Source organism: Alosa alosa, chromosome 12 (genome assembly GCF_017589495.1).
Source record: "Alosa alosa isolate M-15738 ecotype Scorff River chromosome 12, AALO_Geno_1.1, whole genome shotgun sequence".
Taxonomy (NCBI): domain Eukaryota; kingdom Metazoa; phylum Chordata; class Actinopteri; order Clupeiformes; family Clupeidae; genus Alosa; species Alosa alosa.
Genome location: NC_063200.1, coordinates 25,781,477 through 25,799,004, shown reverse-complemented (window position 1 = coordinate 25,799,004; position 17,528 = coordinate 25,781,477). Strand labels below are relative to the sequence as shown.

At 42.5% G+C, this 17,528-nt stretch overlaps 1 protein-coding gene across 1 annotated transcript in view; it reads left to right on the top strand.

Annotated features, from left to right (window-relative positions):
• gfra2b (GDNF family receptor alpha 2b) overlaps positions 1-17,528 on the top strand; it is a 41,021-nt gene that overhangs the window by 953 nt on the left and 22,540 nt on the right. Inside the window, exons 2-3 of the mRNA XM_048259617.1 lie at positions 735-1,049; positions 13,193-13,270. Of these exons, the coding sequence (XP_048115574.1) occupies positions 735-1,049; positions 13,193-13,270 (393 nt within the window). The remainder of the gene's footprint in view (positions 1-734; positions 1,050-13,192; positions 13,271-17,528) is intronic.

Sequence of the window (17,528 nt, the reverse complement as noted above, 5' to 3'; positions counted from 1 at the left end):
GTGTTATATTACCTCCTCTAAGAGTTTTTGTCGAATTCAGAAAGCTACCTTCGTGTCACACTTGCCGTCAGAGACACGACGCAACGGAAGAAATGTTCGGAGAAAAGAAATCTGTCAAGACAATTTCGAACCAACCACATTTTGTACACGAGGTTTAAAATGATTCTTTGAGTAACTACTGTGCATGCCATTCGTTTAAGCTCTCTGTGGTTCAGAATAAAATACAGAGGCATGCTGTAGTATTAGTAATATCCTCACTTGGATACATTGTTTGAGTTACCTTGCACCCTAACTTTGTATTAAAACGGTTGGATAAGAACATTCTCATAATTTTCGATGAGCATACATAGTCTGTAGAAAATGCGCCAGACAGAGGGAGTGACACAACATTGTGTATGCACGATACCAGTTGTACATTTTCGTGAGACACAAATGAAAAACCATTTTAACAATCGAGCTACCTTATAACAGGATCTTGAGTCGATAACTGTGACCAAAGTGTTCAGTTCTTGTCCCTGAAGATAGGTGTCGCTCTGGTTAAAACAGTGGTAGGCTATAATACCATCAGATTTACAGAAAATGGCACCAAAAGATTAATTTGACTTAGCCTAATGGACTAATGGACAAATAAAATATGCTTTTATTGTCAGTTTGTGAATTAGAGACAATTTGAGATAAAAGATAGATTGAAAGCTACAACAAGATACTCAAACACTATCATGGTCTTTACCCAGATGAACTTGTACATTCCGTGGCAAGCTCCTCTGCCTTGTCGGGGCTGGGGACACACGACTGGCGGACCCCGGTGGACTGTGTGCGGGCCAGCGAGATGTGCAACCAGAACTCTCAGTGCAGCTCGCGCTACCGCATCATGCGCCAGTGCCTGGTGGGCAAGGACCGGACCACCATGTTGGCCAACCGCGAGTGCCAGGCTGCTCTGGAGGTGCTGCAGGACAATCCCCTGTACGACTGCCGCTGCAAGCGTGGCATGAAGAAAGAGCTGCAGTGCCTACAGAACTATTGGAGCATCCACATGGGCCTGACAGAAGGTAAGAGGAAAAAGGGGCCATGAGGACTCAGAAGGGCACAGAAGGGGTGGATGTGTTTGTCCTCCATGTCAGAGGAGCATCTTGCTGGCTTGTTGTTGTGTGGTCAGTGCTTGAAGGTTGATGGGGTCATATGTATCATACATCGGGGTGGTGTGTGTGTGTGTGTGTGTGTGTGTGTGTGTGTGTGTGTGTGTGTGTGTGTGTGTGTGTGTGTGTGAGGTGGGCAACAGATGGAGGGTTTTTCATAGCAGCCATGTAGATGTGAGTTAAGAATTAAGGGGTGGACGTGATTGTCCATGTTGGAGGAGCATCTTCTGTTTGTGCTGTGGTTAATGCTTGTCCATGTTGAAGGAGCATCTTCTGTTTGTGCTGTGGTTAATGCTTGTCCATGTTGAAGGAGCATCTTCTGTTTGTGCTGTGGTCAGTGCTTGAAGGTTGATGGGATCATATGCAGCATAAATAGGGGTAAAAACAACAGATGGAGGGCTCTTCACAGCCGTGCAGATGTGAGCTAAGAAATCTTTTTATATGAGGGGGAAGGGGGTTAAGGGTTTAACCCATATTAAGGCAAACGGTTTGAAGAACATTCTGCCCCAGATAAGGGGCATTATTGTGCAGTGGTGTGGTAAAACTCCCTACTGTTGCCTTTCATGGCTCAGTCTTGAGGGGTTGCAAAATGGAAGCAGTCTAACAAATTGAGATCAGTTGCCTTCTCGGCTGGACTCTGGCCCTTTAGCGAAGGTGTGTGTGTGTGGTGTGTGGTGCGTGTGTGTTTGGGGGGCAACTTGTTTGCTCTGCACGAGATTGCAGTGTGTCAGAGGCCTGAGTGTGAGTGCGTATTGCATCTGCTTCATGGAGGCAGTTCATCATGGAGGGCTTACACTTCTGGGACAGCATAACTGCTAGTGCTTTGCCTTCAGGGAGAGTAGGACAGAGAACCATTACAGGATTTAGGCACTGCAAGGCAGGCTGAATTTCTTCCCCATCCGCTTTAGCTTTTGACTGGGAAATCTAACAAAAAGGCCTTTTGATGCAAGCATTCACAGAAAGAGAGAGCAGGAGACAGAAAAAGGGAGAGTTTGTCAGGCCTGGCATTTCAATGAGGCCTCTTGACTTCTTAGGTCTGCCTGAGGCCTGTTAAGATGAAAAGTACATTTTGATGATAAGCTGGGTACCCCTTGATGATAAGCTGTGTACTAAAAGAGCAAGCAATGCAGACAGTTCACGGCATAACACGCAAGGGCATTATACAACTTATTATGAGAAGCAACATTGAAAACTCTGTTCATTAAAACAATGACAAACTGGTGACACTTTTATGAAAATATTTCCGATCATATTAGTGAGATAGCGATGCATACTTCAAACAAATACATGTTAATGAACTGCAATGGTTTCTAATATGTGTGGTTCAAAGCACTTCAGATTTTTCCTCTGCTGCAGCTCTTGGTTGGAGTCATGTTTGTGGTCTACTTTGAGCCAAGCCATCAGACCATCTAATGAAGTTTTTTTTTGCTTTTTCTGTTTCTCCATTCTGCAAATAAACATTTGTTGTGTCAACAATGCCCCCCAAAACATCCAAATTACTATAACTGTGGGATGCACTTAAGTGCTTCAAAGCAACAACACAGCCAATATTAGAAATCAATCAAACCAGCAAAAAACACACAGTTGCAAGGCTACACTGTTCAACTGAAGAGCAACTAATGGCCATTGAGTGCCTTCCATCTCACAAAAATAGGAGGGTGACAAAAGCCAAACAACATGAAAGATTTGGTGCACACAGTATACCAAAAGAGCAGTTCTCAGGACCACCCGGGGTGGGGGGTGTAGGGACTGAAAAATGACTAGTCACGGAGTCAGTGGAGTCAGCCAGTGGCTGGAGTGAGTGTGGTTCAGGGGCTAGCCACGCTGTGGCAAGAGAGAAGCTCCAGGCAAGAGCTGTCCCTCTCCATGGTGCTGAAACGGCACAATGCCCCCTCCCCCACATAGCCTCCCCCGATTCTCCTCCCCTCCCCTCCCCTCCGTTCCGCATCTTACTGCCTCAATGCCTTGTCAGTGTAGACTACACCTCATCTGATCCTTAACACATAGACAACCATAGTCGAAGAAGAATGTAGACAAAGCAGGACTGAAATAATAGCACATAGAGTCTGTCTCCGTATAGTGCACCTAGATAGCCGTGTCTGAGTATTTGTTTTTTTGAATCCACATTCAGTGGAAAGAAGCTCTACTACCAGAGTCCCCTGTCGGCTATTGCATGTGTACACAGACTCAGGGGGGTACTGGGCACCTTTTGAGGCGAGCTGGAGAGGGTAAAATGGAAGAGGGGAGAAATGGCAACAGCCCCCTAGTTATCCTCTCTGAACATAAATGTATCTTTGGCACTAAATTGCACTAGAAAAGTAAAAGGCAAATGACCTCTCTGATCCGCAAAGAATAGTGTGCTCATGTGTTTGTGCACATGTTTCCTCCCTAACACAAAGACAAACAAAAGCACCCATTAACTGAGGAGGATTTTGATTGTGTTGACTTTGGAGAGTGCTCTGTGGTAACTGCACGACAGACAACTATGGACCTCATTAGCTTTCTGATGGCTTGTGTTAATGGAGTCATAATGGATGGAAACACTTGCAAAACATTTTATTTCCAGTAATAATTCCAACGCTGCTTTCCCCTAAAGACGTACGGCATCTTCGCTGATATGTGTGGTAGATCTGCCTGTAACAGGTGTACACAGAGGTTGCAGCAATTATCTCGCTCTATGGTTTACATGCATATGAATGACAATATTACATGTTAAGCCTCTAAATGTCATGTTCCTTTCCTAACTCCAGTGACAGTATGTATTGCCTTTATATTTCAAATCACAGAACAGGCACATTGTTCTCATCTGTCTTACTATTATAAGTGAAAATGGATGTTAATCTATTGCTCAGTTCTTAAATCATTTAGTTTAAGTATCTGCAGCTCAGGCCTCTACATCCTCTTACATCATTAGAGCTGGGGAAAGCCCAGGGCTTCTCCTTAAGCACTAACCCTGCCACATCTAATTATAAAAGCATACCTAAACACAGTCAGTGTCCCATCAGTGTTCTGTGGAGCTGTACACAAAATGTGATGTATAAAATTAATGTTTGTATCATCAGAATGACACTGATTTTCTCTTCATTCATTGAAAATTACCTAAATATGGTCATTATGTGTACAAGGATCGGCAGTTTTAAAAAGCACGGCAGTTTTTTGTTTGTTAACTCTGTATATGAACATTGCAGGTGGATTGCAACATTTACCTTGGCTGAAAAATGTGTTCTTTTGTGAGTGTGAACACAAGCGAAACCAGGGCATTTTACCTAGAGAAGCCTAGTTGTCTTGTTTGGAGAAATTAGTTTTGCATTATACAGTGTGCTGTATCTCCTTCAATGGACACTGAGGCCAATTTTGCAATTATTAACAAGCACTGCAGCCCCCACAGCCATGTCCATGGCTTTGTAAATCTTTATTTCTGAGCTGTCTATGTTAATTAGGAGATTACATTTTACTTTTTGCACTGCTGGAAGATGTGCAGAGGCAACTTGCAAGGCTCTGGGCACAGCTGCTCTGTGTTTTCCATTATGTTTTGCACAACAAGCCTATTATTGGTCGATGCTCTTATTGTGATGTCTCATGGCTAGAACACTGCATGAGCAGAGGAACATCTAATTTGGCGTGTTGAAGGGATAGTTCAATCCAAAACAAACCTATTTACTTTCCTTTTTTTCTACACAGTTGTTTGCTTCTTAATGGAAGGATATTGATAAGAAAGTAATGGTGGAAATGGCCAAAGCTTTGGATTTTTAAACAATCGAAATCAGTCTGGTATAGGGTTAGAAATGCTCTAATTAGCAACTGTAAAAATACTATAAATTGGAATCCTTTGGAACAAGAGTGCACATCAAAGTACAAGTACTTGTTTTGCTTTGCTTTTCTTTATCTTTTTCTCAATTTGGTCATTTTTGCTCAGCCATTAATGATGTGGATATGGATGTGTATTTTTTTGGAATTGAGTAAACAACTGCATTTAAAACCTTTGTTTACAAGAAATATTTGATTGCTGCACTACTCAAATGATTTGGAAAGAGTTTAATGCAACAATTTAAGTTTCACTGCTGGTTATGGCCCTGGAAGTCATAAGTCAGTGAAGCCTCTCTAGACCCACTCTCAACCTGCGGACTGGTGTCAATGAGGCTAAGTTATTAGAGTATGGTATGTAGCCTAAATGCTGTTGCTGTACTTCCTGAACCAGTGCAAATGCTGTGAAGAACTGGATGTTATACAGTTGAAATCACCACACTGTCACAGTACCCTAATTAACAGAAAAACATATTTGCTGTTCTGTCATGATGTCTAGCTGACTAAACCAAACTGTTGTGTAATGGTGTAATTTGAATAGTTTTTCTCATTGTCTCTCTACTTCATGTTGTAACAGCAAACACCTCTGTCTCAATGCTGTTTTTCATCCTCTTGCAAGGGCTAAAAAAATCTGTCATTTAATTATGTACTGCCATTGTCTCTATCTAACCCCTCTGTGTTTGTGCTCTAATGATGTCGCTATGGCATCCCCATTATAAGAATCTAATTTGTGATTAACTCAGGACCATGGTCTCCTTTTTTTTCTTTAAACCTGATCTAATGGGCAACAGAACAAAATATCTCATTTATTCTGTAAAGCATGTCATATAATGAGCTACAGCAGTCTAAACTAGTTTGCGTTGGTATGTAGGATCTCAAATGTAAAATATAACACAATGAGGTTTCCAGGTTAGGTATGATGTAGGGTTGGGGTTACAGGGGTTTCAGGGGTTCGGGAGTTCCAGAGTCACTGTGTGTGTTCCCCAATAGCCGAAGCAATGGCAGGAGCTGGATGATCCGGGGAAGTCCTGGGGGAAACACACACACAACAGCAATTGAAACGAAGCAGCAGTACAGTCAAGGGCTAGGCTGTATTAAGTAGAAAGAGAGACGGAAGGCAGGTCAAGATTACGGGGCTGGAGATCAAAGAAGTAGTCGAGCGGGTCTGGGTTCACAGGCAAAGAGTCAGAGTCGTTTTCCAAGACAGGCAGGTAACTGGTGCGGGTTTGCAGACGATCAAAACTGAAAAGCAAGGCTTTATATACAGTGATGAGTGGTTGCAGTGCAGCTGGTAGGTAAAACGATTGAGGCAGAGCAGAGCAGGAACAGGTGGAGGTCATCAGACTTTAATTTGTTACCAGGCAGAGAGAGAGCCAGTGGCCCCACCACAATATCAACATTGACCACCACACAATGATTTTCCAGGTTGTACTGTACTAAACTGTGATTAAATCTGGTTAGCATCATAACCACGCTGCGCTAATTTGCTAAAAACTGTTGCATTCAAGTTAATTCTGCAAACCTACCACCACAAATATAATTCAATTCTGTGGGAAACACTGGTTTAGCAAGGTCAGTATGACACATAATGTGAACAGGTTGGACATGACAAAACATTCAAAAAACATTCACCAAAAAAATCCAGTTTGTTCTCTTAGTAAATATGTCATCTATCTATCTCATCTGTCTGTCATCTTCTCTTAGTAAATATATCTTCATCTATCTATGAAATAAAATAAGCGCAGCAACAGCAGACAAAAATATATAAACATGCTCTTAAAATTGCCCTGCCAATTAAAAATTACTGCAAATGAGAAAATAAAATGTCAGTAATTTCAGTTACGTTTCAACATTACGGAGAAATTGACCCACTTGGTCGTGTGACATGGATACACCGTGTATACTGGTCATGCCCTCATTCGCGCAGCATAAAGCACCTGTGCTGGCGTGGGACAACTGCTTCATATTGATCACTAGTTTCCCAGTTACCCATGGGTGGAGAGATAGCCTCTTAACTCAGAGAACAAAGGTTATAACGTAATCATACTGTACATTCTCTATATCATATCAAGATGTATCAGTCCACCCTTATTACATATTTCATATGAATGGGGAGCCTCTGTAAGACACACAGTGAACAGACTGTGCAGACTAAGCACAGGGGTATCGCTAGGTAGATAGATGGACGACTACACCCTGCACCCTGTATACCCTCAGCTCTTCTTCTTAGCTGTGGTGACTGCCCAAAGGAGGGCTGTCTTCAATACAGGAGGAAGGGCTGAAATAGGGAGCCTTGTCTCTTTCAAGGATCCCCCTTCAGGACTGGCAGAGTCTATGAGACCCACACTGCGTGGGGCCAATTTAGACAAATCCTTCAGCCCCACTGGGGCTCCACTATGAAGTAAAAGAGAGAGATAGGCCCATAAGGATTCCTTTTTCACTGTGGTCGGGGCCACGGTGGCCATTCAAGGATACAGCCAGGAACTGCCCGCACAGACACATGATGGTTGCACATCTGGGTACACAACAACCAATTGCCCAGATGGTTTGTTGCCAAAGAAGCCCAACAGTGTGCGTGCATTGTATGAATGTGCACAGGGCTGGAAGAATTGTAAGATCCTGCTGAGTGTCATTAAGATCAACATTCACAACCCAGTCAGCTTTGGTTATTGCGATCCATACTGTTGGAATAGAAAGCATTCTGCTGCAAAAGTCAGAGATACAGCTTGGCGCTTTGAGGTCCAATGCTGTGCTAAAGGCCTCTAACTTTAATGAGGACTGGAGAGTGGCATGAAAGATATTATGTTTGACTTTCTCCATGATGGTGCCTTTGTCGAGGAACATGCATTGCTCTGACTCGACTGTCTGCTGTGATTGTTGCACTGAGGCTGGGGATGTTGAGATATGTTTCCAGGGTCATGCTTGATCAACTCCACTGGGTAGCTCCTTAGGCTTGATGGACCTTGACTGGCAACCTGTGCCTCTGCATACCCTCAGGGTAGGATGGAGGCCACTGGAGCTTCAGACTCCAGGCGGCCACTTTTGGCCGGCCACTGGACCACACTTAGGCTAAGTTTGGGGATTTTGCGGCTGCTTAGCAACAGCTGTTCTCCCGAGATGATGCAATAGACTCACTTGCAGTCATCACCGTGGGAGAGGGAGGAGGCCAGGCCGATTTCCCTTTGCGCGTGATCTCTATTTCCCAGGAGATTTGTGACCCAGGTACTGTAAGAGGAGAGCTCTGGCGTTTGTCTGCTGTTCATAAAGCTTCATCTGAACTACCAGTACAAAGGCAGTAAAAGCAGGCCATCCCTGATCCTGCAGAACCTGTCGGGGCAGTGGATCAATGCCGGGTAGCAGTGGAAGTGCGAACAGTTTGCATCACCTCCTCAGAAGATGCCATAGGAGCCATGACCATTCCTGAGGGTACAGGAGCAGGCTCCTGGTTCCTGCCTTACATGCTTGTACATGTTATTCTTTGGTGGAGAGTGGAGGGGTCATTTGTCAGCGAGGAATACAAATGTAAATCCATTGTGCATGGGGGGCATTGTAGAATAGACCATGTGAACTGAGGGGCTGCCTATCATGATTGGCAACATAACAGCACAAGACAGCAAAACAGCACATACAAGCATGCTAACTGTTTGCCATGATCACCTCCAGCATTTTGAGCATGATTGACAGTAACAACTGTAATGCCCTTAGCTGGTTAAATACGGAATAACTGGATGCTAGATTTCCTTCCTAGTAATCCTTCCCTGTCCGGGTTAACTTGACTAGCACACTAGCTTACAGTATGCATTGCTTGCAATATACCATTTAGAGCTTTCATAGGCTGAGCCTAGAAGCTCTTCTCAGGCGTGTTTGGCTTATGTTTCCACATACAGTAGGCCTTGTTAATTTGCCTGAAAGAGAAACAACCACAGCCAGGGAGAAAGCCTCACAACAATAGAACCACGGCCAGGAAGAAAGCTTCCTCTCCCAATACTTATCTGCTATCTGTGGATAAATAATCTCAATAGGATAGAGAACTAATGTTCTACTGAAGAACTAATGTCAAATGCCTGTTATTTCTCACATTTTTCAGTGTCTAGTATGAAATAATGTCATTAAATACCATCTTAGTTGGCATGATGCATTATTATGTGTTAATTTTAACAAAATCAGTGACTTTGCAGACGTTTTAGAACAGCTCTCACACAACATTCAAAATTCCAAGTTAAAGCCTTTATAAGTGCCCTACCATTTTCCAGTTTTAACAGTAGAGAAGTGAAATCATGCATTTTAAAAAAAAATAATTCTAATCAAAAGTGACTGTGCTTCTCCCTTCTTCTAAGCATTAATTAAAGAGCCTTTTAAGGTATGGGGATAGGAAAGGGCGGAATTCATTAACTATTGTGCACCTGACAAATACAATTCCCTCTGCTGCTAACTCATTTGGTATTTCAAGCTCAATATATCATGCCTGAGCCCTACAGCAGATTAATTTGGTTCTACAGAGGCAATGCATCAGACAATTGTTCTATGCTTACTAATTGCATCCTTTTTTTATTTGGAAAAAAAATGCAGCACATGGAGAGTTAAAGCCCTTATGTTTATCTCAAAAAGAAAAAATACAGATAAGTCATCTCCAGACAGTGTAGTGTGTCTGAAAACATTTGAGAAGCTCTCAACTTGAATTGCACTGTAATTAGCCACGTTCCTACCGTAGTCAGTCATTTTGACAATCCTCTAGTAAAATTTTCACTACACTGATTCTTCACATGTTCTTCACCATTAAAGTTTTTGTGACCCTTGCTTCTGTGAAATTAATGCTGTGTGCCACAAAATGAAAACCAGACTCATTTCTCTGCTTAATCAAGATAAATATTTTTTCCATTTTCAAAGGAATTAACATGACTTAGACAGAGTATTTTTTTCACCTCGTGTCTACATTGTTGCATAATTGATTTTCTTGGTGAAAAGCAATTTCATAAGCAAATTCGTAAATGTATGTGTTCCACTGGGCCACCCATTGCTTTGATTGCTGATGGCCGCCTTCTATCGGGTACGTGGGAGGAGAGAGAAAATGGTACACGGACACATTCTACCTTTGCTTGGGTGGTCCATCCAGCTTTTTAATGGTGATAAAAGCACCATGGATTATACGGCTGACCAGTCATAGAGCAATACAAAAGCTTCTTACTTTAAATTTGTGTGGGGGATGGGTAAGGGAGAGAACTATAACAAGTTGCATTTATATTACGCTTTTCTAGACACTCAAAGTGCTTCACAGTGAAGGGGGAACCTCACTAACCACCACTAATGTGATGCACGGCAGCCATTATGCACCAGAACGCTCACCACACACCAGCTTGATCTGGAGAGTGAGCCAAATACACTGGGTTATGATTAGGGGAACAGGTTGGGAATTTAGCCAGGACACCGTGGAACCCCCTGTTCAACATCTCATCCAAAGGAGGGCATCTCCTGCAGTACAGTGTCACTGCCACTTACTAGCCAGCCACCAACACCACTTCCAGCTGCAACTTAGTTTTCCAAGGAGGTCTCCCATCAAAGTACTAACCAGGCCCACACCTGCTTAGTGTCAGTGATTCAGCAGAGACAGGGTATCCGTTGGCATGGTTGCTTGCACAAAAAGTAAAGTAAAGTAGACATATTCACCAACACAGTATTTCACCCACCTGATATGTTAAAACTATGCATTAAGTCAAAGAAAGGTAATAACGGCATTTAAGTAACAAATGTGCATTTTGTACAACATGTTACTGAAGTTTGCTTTTTCTATTCAATTCAATTTATTCAATTATTGTATCTTTATTCAATTAATTTCAATAATGGGTATGGTATAATGGAGGACTATTTTGGAATGTGACTAGTTCATAACATTTGTGTCTATTTATTCATTTAATTTATTCATTCGTATTTCTTATTTTGTGCTTGGAGTTAAATCCTTTGCTTTTTGCTCCATGCTCATAAATGGTAGCATAGACAATGATGTTGCCATTACTGCTGCTGATTTGTACTTTTGCTTTGTAGTAATAGCAAGGCTAAATAATACAGCAGATCATCATTTTGGAAGGGAGAAAGTCTACATAAACAGATAAATGGAAATGTGTGAAGGAGAGAAAGGATAATGAGAGAAGTTTTCTTGCCAGCCAAAGCTTCTGACTAAAACGGTTTCCAAGTTTTGGTCCAGCCATGGATTCAGCAAAGAAAAATATACACAAACAATGCTTGGAATCGGTTGGCCATAGAAGACTCTTGATCTAAAAGCTGTGTACCCACAGGCTCTGTGCTTTGTGAAAGATGAGCAATCACTAGCAAATATATATATATATATATATATATATAAGTGTGTGTGTGTGAGAGAGAGAGATAGAGAGAGGCAGGGTAGGAAGGAGGGAGTACAAACTCATTGAGAGGTTAATTAGAAATCATTCCAACAATATTGTCAGAGGTAATTAAAAAGGCACACAAAGACTGCGCTGGAATGCAGTAGCACACTTAGCTGAGCCGCTGGGACTGCTGAGGGAGGGTTGACTGTCGCGGTTGTGCACGAAGCCATGCCTCAAATTCAAAACAGGCCCTTTTCTTCCTCGCGCCCGTCTCCATCTGTCTCTCCGTCACATCGAGATGCAAACCGCAGACAAACGAGGAGACACAAAGAGCATCCCTGTTCCGGAGGGTCCATTACAGACTTTCTGTCCACAAGACGAGGATTGTCAGAAGGGATGCACAAGACAAACTGATCTTGTTTCGAAAAGGAATGAAGCTTTCAGCTAAACTTTAGGTCCAAATTTAATTCAAAAGCCCAAGGTCACAGGCTAAAATATTAATGTGTATTTTGAAAAATGTGGCAAGGTGTATCATATTTGCCAGCGATATTTAGAATATCAGCAGAAGACATAGCTTTATGAGTACATCTCCCTTTACGTCCTTATAAGGGCTGGTGGCCTTTAAATCATCTCCACCCACATGTTCTCAGCACATGCCCCCATTGCTGTATGACAGATATTATCAAAGGATGACTGCGTTCACCTCTCAGTTGGGAAATATGAGTTAAAGTCATGAATCTAATTTATGTAAAGCACTGTGTTTCCATCTCCCCACATCATCTGCTTGTAATGGGGACAGATTCGCCTATCTCTGATGGATCAGCTTCTTTTTTTTGGTGGTGGGGGCACAGAAAAGTCTCTCAGGGGATGTTGAGAAATTTTCCTCTGAGCAGAGTAGAGACAGAGACGGTGTACGGCGTAGGGGGATTATGCCAACACCCGCTTAACTCATTGAGGAACGGTGAGGGGAGGAAATCATAAGCATAAAGGCGGCCACGCTGTGGAATTGATAGCACCAAGCGGCGGTGACACACAACGATAAACCGCTGATCTGGGATCATCCCATGAAAAAGAGGCCGCAGCTGGAGGCTGGTTTAGGCTGCTCACAGAGCTGCTGAGGAGACCGAAAGGTGGTGAGCCCAGCAGGGCAGGGAGCCGGAGAATGTGGGGAGCCTTAATAATAATGGCAGACGCGACATAGGGGAGCTGCGGCGGCAGTAGTAGAAGAAGTGCACAGCCTCATCTGTGGCAGAGGAATGTCCCCGGATCCCCCCCCTACCACGACCGGATCAGCACACAGCCACCCGGCACATCCTCATTCACACTCACTGGCTTTATGACTAATTTGTCAGTGATTATCACCCCCGCAGGACATGTTTACATAACTTGATGAAACTCCCCAAGTCTGGCCAGTGAAAGCGCTGGTGTGCTTACAGTCACAATTAGCACGGTGCACGGCACTGACAGTGTTTTCGAATGGATGGCCAGATTTTTCTTGGCATTAAGGGTCGTATCTGTCAAAGCGGTGTCTTGTCAATGTCTTCCAATTTACGAGGAGGGGATTTACTGCGTTGGCTATACCAGCGGTGACTGTCGGACAACCCGTTCTAAAGCTGTGTGTCTGTGTGTGTGCCCTTTTGTGTAGAGGGCAGAAAACTGTTAGGGATGCTGAACTAAAAGTCCCTGCAGCAATGCAGTACAGAATGCAAAATGAGAGCTCAGAAGGGAACCGATGTGCGACTGAGATTATATCAAGTTGCCAAGGCAGCTGCCTTTCATAACACAACATAAACATTATCTTGGGAGTACAAAATGGGAGTACAGAAAACATATTTCTTCAGTAAGATACCGTGTTCTGAATGACAAAAAGAAATCCTACTGTACATTGCTGATGCCATGCTTTTTCATTTGCAGATGAGGAGTTTTACGAGACATCCCCTTATGAGCCACTGCACCCCTCAGATGAATTCAGGCTGGCCTCCATCATTTCAGGTAAGATAATTGGCACCTGTTTAATCATGTCTGGGCTTCAAAATAAAAGCACAGAGGTGTGTAGCAACCAGTGTGGGCCTTGTGAGGGCTAGGCTCTGTCCTCTGCTGTGGGTGTTTATTTGTCACTCACATTAAGATGAGTGAAAGAAGATTTCATTTCCATTGCGGGATGGACCTCTTAAGATAGCGATGTTTTGGAATCAGTTGAACCTTGAGGACATAAGTGTCTTTGTTGTACATGGATATCTATCAGAAGTCCAACAACAGAAGAGAGGAATAGGCAGCAATAGCTGACTGCCAATAAGCGATAATGTTGCCTCTATTGATAAAGTAAACATCTGCCCAGGGGCAGTTCACACTGTGAGTGACAGACTGTGGATCAGTCATCCCAGTGACAGTCATGAATTATGGATGACTATACTTTTAAACACTGAGGTGCGAGCTGCAAATTAATATTTAAAACTGAGAAGAAACACACCCCTGTTTCCCCTCGTGCCCCTCCCCTTGGGAGGCTATCGCCGCTAAACAGATTGCAATTTGTGTCGCAATGTGAGCATGCAGACTGATACTTATAGGGATCAGGGTTATCACAATATCAGAAGATAGAAGCATCCCACCGTGGTTGGCTGAGGCTTCAGGTGAAAGAAGGTGACTAAGAATACAAATATGGAAAAATATAAAAAAATAAAAAAACATGCTCTGCTCTCTTCCTGATTAGGAAGAACAAAAGCTATCCTCTGTCTTGTCACCAAAAGCTATTTTCTTTCCAATTTCCGTATGCGACAGTTCACATTTCTCATTATTTAAACTACACTACAGGTAATCTGTGGTCTTATGGAAGACAGACAAGGTTGGAATCGGGATCTCTAAGGCCCCTCCCTCACCCAAGAAAAAGGAAAAAAGGGATTGATGATGACACATTTTCTTCCTGACTGGTTGCTGCTGATGCTTTGCCATTTTATTATCCTTTGGTGTGTCTAATATGTGTATATTTGACATATATTACATACGTCAAATTTATTTCATAACAGCAAAAAAGGGAAGCTTTGCTTTTAGAGGCCACTTTATTATTTTGCAGTGTAGTGTATTTCATGGGTCACTGCAGTAAACGAAAACACTTCAGCCACAAGTAATGATTTGGCTTAACTTATTTGACCACATCTATGCACAATTTTTCTCCCATCATCACTAACATATCAGAAAGGCACTGCCCAGTGCACACATTAATGAGTGGTCAAAAAAAAAACAGTCTCCCTCAAACACCCTTCCTTTTTCAAATGTCAATTACCCCCCAAAGCATACAGCATTTGCAGAACTGTGAAATAGAAAGTGAACCCTTTAAATGGTTTTTGTGCTTACACTCAAGAGATTGTTAGCATGGAACAACAAACTCTATCGAGACTGAACAATCCTGTTTCAAAGTATTTTAGTGGGAGTTATGCATTCTGTATTCCAAAGCTGCTTTGTACGGTGTCCAAGTCACTTTAGTTTGTTTTCAGAAAACAGACTGAATATATTCAAATTTGCAATGTTTACTTCAAAGTGCAACCTTGAGAAAATCTTCTTATACAGTATCTGTCTGAGGCTTGAGTCATACTTGAATTTCAGAGAACAAAATGTAGTGTTTCTTCAGACTTTTAACCATCTCAAGATTGCAGCTGAGTACACGGGTCAAGAGATACCTTAACATTTTAAGCCATATCAAATTCACAAAGCATTCAGCTGCGGAGAGCAGGATAGCATATCTCTGAATTATTTCACACCAACAAAGTAGAGTCGGAACGCGATCATCCTCCATTACCGGTCATTTTCAACGGAAAGACCTCTGGTTCGGCACTGTTTGAAGTTGGCCACTCGAGCTTGTTCAGTCCCTCTAACCAATAAATTGCCAATGAAGTTGAATCAATGCGTGATAGCCCGATTCAGAGGAGTCCTGCCGGAGAGAATGGGCGAGTTAAGAGGATAATAGAGCGGGACTTTTAAAGAATAGCCGCACCAGAGAGAGGAGTGAAACATTAAAGGATGTTTTAGACAAGAGTGTTTCAAATCCATTACGCTGGGGAGGGGGGAAAAAAGCTTCACTGATAGTGGATCTTAAAAGATTGTTTACTGTCAGTGATAGCAGATGAATTCAAAAAAAGGAATTATGTTGAAAGCTTAGATATATTTGGAAAGAGCTGGATGCATGATAATTGATGTTATGAAGAGTTATTTTAGGTGGTGGCTTTCAGGACTAACATTCACTCTTTCCTGTTTGAAAAGTGCAACTTTATCCATTGTATTTTTATCTTTCTTATATCTGAAAGGACACAGGGGATGCATATGACTGTCAGCATATGTGAATATGTTCCTTGATCTTCCATGAAGCGAGTGACTCAAAGAATCATGTTTCTTCCTGTTTAAGCAATACACAAGGATACCAAATACATATCAAATACGCCCTATCATATATTGGCAAGGCTGAGCCTTGTTGTGACACCTGCAAATAATCTGTTTTATTTTGTTACTCCCTTTAAACACATAGACAGACACATGTAGAAAAGGCAGGGACAGGAGGTGTCCTTCAGACTGTGTGACTGCCGGCATGCAGAGAATTAGTTAGACAAAGGCACAAGTGAGAGTAGTTGCCGAAAAAGGTAGCTATTTTACTGCCATATTAGTCTCAAAGGTCTAAAGTTCATAGAGATCCCACACCATTATGGTTATACAGCCATAGTTTGTACCAGTAACCACCCCATACTGAGCCATAGAAGATTATTCTTATTCTTATTTATGTTGACAGTACAGTTGTAATTTATAGAAATATAGTCTCTCATGTGGTCATCAGTTTTGGTGACAGATACAGTTTTTGGGAGTTAAATCTGATAAAAACTGACTTCAGTTTCTCCTCTGTGATGATAAAGAGCACAGACTAGTTTCAGTTTTGTTACAACAGCATTCAATAGTAGAGGATTCAGCAAGGAGCAACACTGTTCCATCACTCCTATGGGCTGTATGGTAGTACAGCAATCTGACAGGTACACGTTCCACTAACATGACCTTACCAAAGCTGGTGGTGCCATGAGATCTGTTTTGAAAGCCCATTGCTTGATTCCCTCCGCTTAAATAAAACATGTGTGAAAACGCCGCAGGGAAGGGGTTTGAGCTCCCGATACTGTAAAACCTTGTCTGTCAGGAAAATAACAAGGTAGTCCTGGCACACAGCTAATTGGCCATTGCGTACGTGTACACATAGAATATTTATCAGTCTTGCTGGTCTGGGTTGGACTCAGGGCATCGCAGGATCCCCACCCCCACCCACCACCCGAACAGTTTTAACCTCAGTTTTGCTGTGTGTTTTTTGAGTGAGGCTCCGCGATGAGATAATGAGCAGAGAAAGTGCAGAGGGGAAACTCTGGAAAGTGTGCCGTCAGGGTGCGAGGGTTAAGACTTCTTAACAAGCATACGCACATTAGATTAAATCAGAACCTTGACATGCACACTCATTACCGATAACAGTCCCACAGCTCAAGTCTCATCCTGATTTAATCCATGGCTCTCCTTTTGACTGGAATTAAGGATGGCTGGGAGGAGAAGAGGGAGAAAAGAGAAACGGGCCTATGTTAGATTAGGGCAGATTTCACTTGGTCTGAAAGGAAGTCTGGCTAATGAACTATAATCGCCTGCAGTAATCTCACTTGATGTGTTTGCACCCTATTAAGTCGACAGCAGTCACAAGAGCAGGCAGGTCAACTCGTGTTGCATCAACTACACTGAATGTGAGAAATACGCCTCCAGGTTATTTTATTTTTCACTTTAAAAAACGGTCTGTGAAACGCAGGAACAAACCCTCGCAAATAATGTTTGCCAAAATCCGCATCCCTCAGTGGAATGAATTTTAAAGGACACGCACAACAAGTGGTACATGATGTAGAAACAGCTTTTACTCTCTTCACAATAAATGGGGAAAAAAGCAGTTTGAAGCAAACATGCAGATAACAACAAAGTATTGCGTCCTTGGCTTCCAGAAGGAGGGCTATTAGAACACAAACCCTCTGATATCAAACAGCACGGAAAGGTCAGGATATGGAATGAAGGGAGAGACGAGTGGAGATGGAGGAGTCAGGAAAATTACTGGTGTTGCCAGTGAAATCCTTTTGGTGTTGACACAAAAGTGGTTCGTTTCAATAGTCACTAAGACATTTTTAAGCACTTTGATCCAAATAACGCAGTGATCTTGATAAAAAATTCTGCACAGCAATTAGCATTTCAGAGTCAT